Source organism: Moschus berezovskii, chromosome 23, assembly GCF_049115385.1.
Source record: "Moschus berezovskii isolate FMDL1 chromosome 23, NW_MosBer_1.0, whole genome shotgun sequence".
NCBI classification, from domain to species: Eukaryota; Metazoa; Chordata; class Mammalia; order Artiodactyla; family Moschidae; genus Moschus; species Moschus berezovskii.
The window spans coordinates 41,662,606-41,668,605 of NC_142482.1; the positions used below are offsets into that span (position 1 = coordinate 41,662,606).

General features: G+C 37.5%; 1 protein-coding gene across 1 annotated transcript; it reads left to right on the top strand.

Annotated features, from left to right (window-relative positions):
- Positions 1–4,552: 4,552 nt before the first annotated feature.
- LOC148774170 (olfactory receptor 2B8-like) lies at positions 4,553–5,527 on the top strand. The gene has a single exon (XM_088831469.1). The coding sequence runs from the start codon at positions 4,589–4,591 to the stop codon at positions 5,525–5,527; it is 939 nt and encodes a 312-aa protein (XP_088687595.1). The 5' UTR covers positions 4,553–4,588.
- The last annotated feature ends 473 nt before the right edge of the window (positions 5,528–6,000 follow it).

Here is a 6,000-nt window from a genome sequence, read left to right on the forward strand (position 1 = left end):
CTTGCCTGGAGAATCCCAGGGACAGGGGAGCTTGGTGGGCTGCCGTCTCTGGGGTTGCACAGAGTTGGACACGACTGAAATGTCATACCAGCAGCAGCAGATTCTCTCCATCTCTGGACACCCTATTCCATATTGGTCTTTTCTAGGCCTCCTTATAAATATTATGTTGGGATTTAAATAGTGGAGAGATTACTGGGAAAATTCTAATTAAGACTATTTCAACGAAGTGATAGTTTCTCTCCATGGGTAGAATGTTATTAAAAAATGAATTTATGCTTATATGGGAAATGGCTGGATATAAAATATGTTAATTATAGAAGCTCTCTGTGCTTTTCTGACTAATAACGTATAAAAACCAAGATGCTTCAAACCTAAATAGCTTTCTCTGAGATAGCTTATACTAATAAATAGCAGTGGTCTATCACTCTGAAACAAAGTGTGTTCTAGTGGGGAAAAGATATTTCATATTTTTTGAAGCTGCATTTGATGGTTAGGCCAAAGCCTTCCATAGACAGATGTTAAGTATTCCTGCCTTTTCCTTGTATAGTCAAGTGTATAAGTTGTTTTGAAATTCATTGATCTTCAAACTTCAAAACACACAATACCCTTCAAGTTTCTTTCAATTTACTTTAGCAATTATAGCTATCTTGATTACCTCAATCATGTCCATCGTAAAAGGAAAGATGAGCTGAACTATAGGAAACCACGGAAGTTCCATTTAAAAAGTCAATAGTTTTTCTGTTTGTTTAAGTAATTATTGCAACTCTCTGATAGCAATTGAACAATGTCATAGAAGACTTGATATTTTTCCTTAGCCACATTAGAAGTTTGGGAGTAAAATGTGGGTGTTGCTGTTTAATATATTACCTTAAAGGTTAGAATCTGCCTAAACTTTAACTCTGTGATCTCTTAGAAGTTGGTTGTAATTTGCTGTATGACTCAGGGACTCAAACAGGGGCTCTGTAAAACCTAGAGGAGTAGGATGTGGAGGGAGGCTCAAGAGGGAAGGGACATAGGTATATTCATACTGATGTTTGACAGAAGCTAACACAATACTGTAAAGCAATTCTCCTTCAATTAAAAATACATAGATTTAATTATAAAACAAAGAAAAAAATAATTTTTAAATGAATATTATGTGAATTGTAGGTGAAAATTAACTTACATTTAAAGTTAAGTAACTGAATGAGTTCTTATTTATATATGCAGGGGTTTTTTTTTGGCAATTGTGTGAAAATATCTCAAGTGTTTAGTAAAATACCTAAGCCATTAAAAGAGGAGAGCTAAGATAACTGCAAAGTGTAGGGAGTTATCTGACCTCTTCATTCATGAGAAGTTACAAAAGAGGCAGATTAGGTATCCTCTTGCATTCTCTTTGATATTAATTTTTCCTGAGGAATGTCATCTGTCAGCAGCTAGGCAACATCAGCTAATTAATAGTACAGGACATCCATTCCTCAGAGACTTCAGCCAGGTAGACAGTTCTCACCAGACCAGTTTTACTGCCGTTTCATACCAATCTCATGCTTCCATAATGAGCTCTCTGTCATAGAGCCACGGCATTATATTCAGAAGGAATCCTGAGAGTTTGAAATTGCTTTCCTATGTCATCCTACCAGCTAGACCGAATGCTGATCTTCAGTACCCTATGAAGGTATTTGAAGTTATCAAGAGAAAGCGTCTTCTTGCTTCAAGAAAACTTAAGGATATTCCAGTGCTGGTAGAGTCAACTTGTGTACTCATTTCATACAACCTGTGTCCTTGGTCTACATACTCATGTTCCAATGCCCAGTACTGTATTAAAGGCAGGAACTTGGAAATGAGGCAGAGAGCTTAGTACACTCACAGAAGGTGAATAAGACTGAGGGGACTGGAACTTGATCTCTGTAGTACTTTAGGAATTGGTAAGTTAGCTTGTTTTCAGTTGCAAGTGTTCTTTAAAGGTTACATTGAGTAACGTCCAGAAATTCCTATAGCAATTCACCACTTTAAGAACTTAACTGTTCCTTATGGAAGCAGTTTGTTCCTAGACATTTCATCCTATTGTAGTATATTCAGTATGTCTCAGTATGTATATATGGAAAAATTGAAATACAAGATTTTTGGCTGTAATAAAACATGTCCTTCAGTAATTGAATAATAACATATATGTGAATGTGAAAATATTAGACTATACACTTTCATTTTTTCCTCTGCTCCTTATTTTCTGTGAAATTACAGAATGTTTCTTAAAGAGTATTGTCAATATCTGTAGTTTTAAAATGTTCATTTTCTTAAAGAAATGAACATGTGTACTTTTCCACATGCTAGTTTTGCAGTTACAACAATGAATGTCCATTTTGTGGTCATTTTGTCAATGCATTTTTGAATTTATTGGTAATGAAAAATGATCATTCTTTGATTGAAGAGAAATACCAATTTGAGAGGAGAAACGTGGGTCAGAAAAGGTGATCTGAATGTTTAATTTATCAGTAAATTAGGCAAATGACAAGCTGATATGTAATGTACACTGGTGACTGTCCTTCCATCCTTGCACACACTTATGAATGGACTCTACAATTTGTATGAATGCTTCTGGTGTCCAGCTCAGATCTTTTCTACTGGCTGGTGCACCAGTCCACACCGTATTTGTCATGAGTGTTGACTGATAGCTTCACAGCTCTTTCTTTCTTCAGAAAATTGCCATCAGTTGAATGGGAGGCACATTACCAGGAGGTCTCCTGAATGTGCTTGGGGCAGCTTGCAGTCAATGATAGACTCTGGGATATATAAAAGGCTGCCTTTTTGTTAAGGTGGGACTGCATCTGACACAATGCATGCTCCACAGCTTGTTATTCTGTATAGTTGTAACTGCTAGGTATTTAGATTTACCTGAGTTAAAATTAAATTTAAAATTCAGTTCTTTATCTACCCCACTTGAAATGCTCAGGTAACATTGATTGTGTAAGTGAAGACAGAATATTTTTACCAGGAGATAGTTCTATTTGGAGAGTCCTTTTCCAGCTTTCTATGGGATCAGGTTCATTCTATTCCATTTGAGATCACATCCTTGCTTAGCACATTTGTCTGCTCTGTTTTGCTTCCCTGATTTTTTTGTCTTGAGGACATTCACTCAACAAACAGTAAAGGAATTCCCATTTCAGCCTCTTCTCCCCAACCTGGCCAAACTCTGTCCATACTGATTAGAAGTGTTATTTCTGAGATTGTGATAGATCCATGTTTTCCTCACTTATAAGCTCTTCATTGCCATTAAAATGTTTATAGTTAATAATCCTGTCTCCTATAGGAATTCCAGGCATTTAGTTGTTGGTAATATATGAAAATGAAATCAACAGAAAGAAAATGTACGTGCAGGTCACTGGATTTTGAACTTCTACTGTGAACTACTTCTGTTGTTTAGTCGTTAAGTCATGTCCAACTCTTTTCGACCCCATGGACTCTATCCCACCAGGATTTTCTGTACTGAATTGGATTACCATTTTCTTCTTCAAGGTGTCTTCCCGATCCAGGATTGAATCTGTGTTTGCTGCATCTTCTGCATTGGCAGGCAGTTCTTTACCACTGAGCCAAGAGGGAAGCCCATGAACTGACTATACACAGTGAATAAATTTTTGGAGTTCTTGTTAAATTGGTATAGTAATTTTAGGTATCTTAAGGGCAAGAGTGAAGCAGTATAACTGAAGGTGATTTTTCAGGCCCTGAGCAATTTACTTTTTAGTACTGTACAAAAGGACCGGGATATCGCATTCACTAATATCGTGAATTAGGAGTACAGTAACTATTCTGCCAAAATGTTTACGTGAAGCAGTATCATAGTCATACTTTGAATGTAATATAATCCTTTGTACAAGTACATTCTAGCTCATAAATTTCTATATCTGAATGCATTTTAGAGATTATTTTGTATTATTCTATTCCATGTGAAATGAAAATCGTTCAGTCCTGTCTGACTCTTTGCAACCCCATAGACTATATAGTCCATGGAATTGTCCAGGCCAGAATAGTGGATTCGATAGCCTTACCATTCTCCTGGAGATCTGCCTAACCCAGGGATAGAACCTAGGTCTCCTGCATTGCAGGCAGATTTTTTACCAGCTGAGCCACAAGGAAGCCCCTATTACATGTGATGTATGGGCATATCTGGTTATGGAGAATTATGAGATACATGTTTAAAATAAACTTTGTCCCTTTGTCTACATCTTTCTTACTCTTTCTGATCACTCCCACTTGATTTCCCTCATTCCCACTTTCACTAAAATGTACAAATATAATGCCATATTTAATCCTATTAAACTCAATCTGAAAAAGGCACTTTATATCTATGATAGATGCAAGCCAAGGTTCATTATTTGATTTTATTATTATTATGTATTATTTTCTTATGTTAATTATCAATATATAACTTTTTGTGATAGTATAGAGCTCCATTTCAATAGGTACGTCATTTATTCAAATAGTTGTATATAAATCACATGACCATGTCTTTAAACATGACAAATTTTAATCTTTATCCCTGCACTTTTTTTGGAAAATACCTTTAATAAATTGCTAAATGCTTCATTTGACAGGAGCCATGTGCTAACAAAGGATGGAACAGAGAAATGAAAGCTCTTTTGCTGGATTTATCTTACTGGGCTTCTCTGACAGGCTTGAACTTGAGCTAATCCTCTTTGTGGTCCTTTTGATCTTCTACATCTTCACTTTGCTGGGAAACACAACCATCATTGCGTTGTCCTACTTGGACCCACGTCTTGACACTCCTATGTACTTTTTCCTCTCTAACCTGAGCTTTCTGGACATGTGCTACACCACCAGCATTGTTCCACAGCTCCTATTTAATCTCAGCAGAGCAGACAAATCCATCTCCTTTGGTGGCTGTATAGTTCAAATGTACATCTCTCTGGCGCTGGGCTGTACAGAATGTATTCTTCTAGGAGTTATGGCAATTGACCGCTATGCAGCTGTTTGCAGGCCCCTTCACTACACAGTAATCATGCACCCCCGTCTGTGTGCCCTGATGGCTTCTGCTTCATGGATCACTGGTTTTGCCAACTCATTATTGCAGACAGTGCTTGTCTTCCTTTTACCTCGTTGTGGAAGAAATAAATTAGAGCACTTCTTTTGTGAGATCCCTCCTTTTCTCAAACTTGCCTGTGTTGACACCACTATGAATGTGTATGAGATCTTTGTTGCCGGTATCATCATTCTTCTCACACCTGTTGCGTTGATTGTGTTCTCCTATGGTCGGATTGTCAGGGCGGTCTTAAGAATCAAGTCCACTGCAGGGCAGAGAAAAGCTTTTGGCACGTGTGGATCCCACCTCACGGTGGTCTCCCTGTTCTTTGGCACAGCCATCTATGTATATTATCAGCCCAGCAGCAACATCTCCCAGGATCAGGAGAAATTCATGTCTCTCTTCTACACTGTCATTATCCCCATGACCAACCCCCTCATATATACACTGAGGAACAGGGATGTGAAAGGAGCAATTAAGAAGGTGCTTTGGAAGGACTTTGACTCCAGATGATGGGTGAAGAGGACAGTTTAATGGAAGGACCTTGAACACCAGTGCTCTTTAGATGTATCTGTGTGTCCTGCACAGATCATCCAAAATCCCCTCTAACAACTCTGAAAGGAATTTGTTTACTTCATTCCCATTGAAAAGTGAGTGTTCAGATTCTCAATTCATGTATTCATTTCAACTTCCAGAGATGCTGATTCAGTGTTCTGACAGCATCTGCTTGGTAGTTAGTTTTAAAAATCTCCAAGGATTTTTCTTATTTGCACTCCCGTTGGGTACATTGTTCCACATCTACTTGCAAGAAACATGCGTTTGTATTACATGAAGCCCAAATAAGTACATAAAACCACAGAAACACTGTAAGGAATATTATTAATAATATTTTCGAGGAGTTACTAGAAGATACCATTCATTCTTTTATTTTGATCATGGCTCTACTAAAATTCCATCGTTTGATGGTTTGATCAGATGTTTTTCAC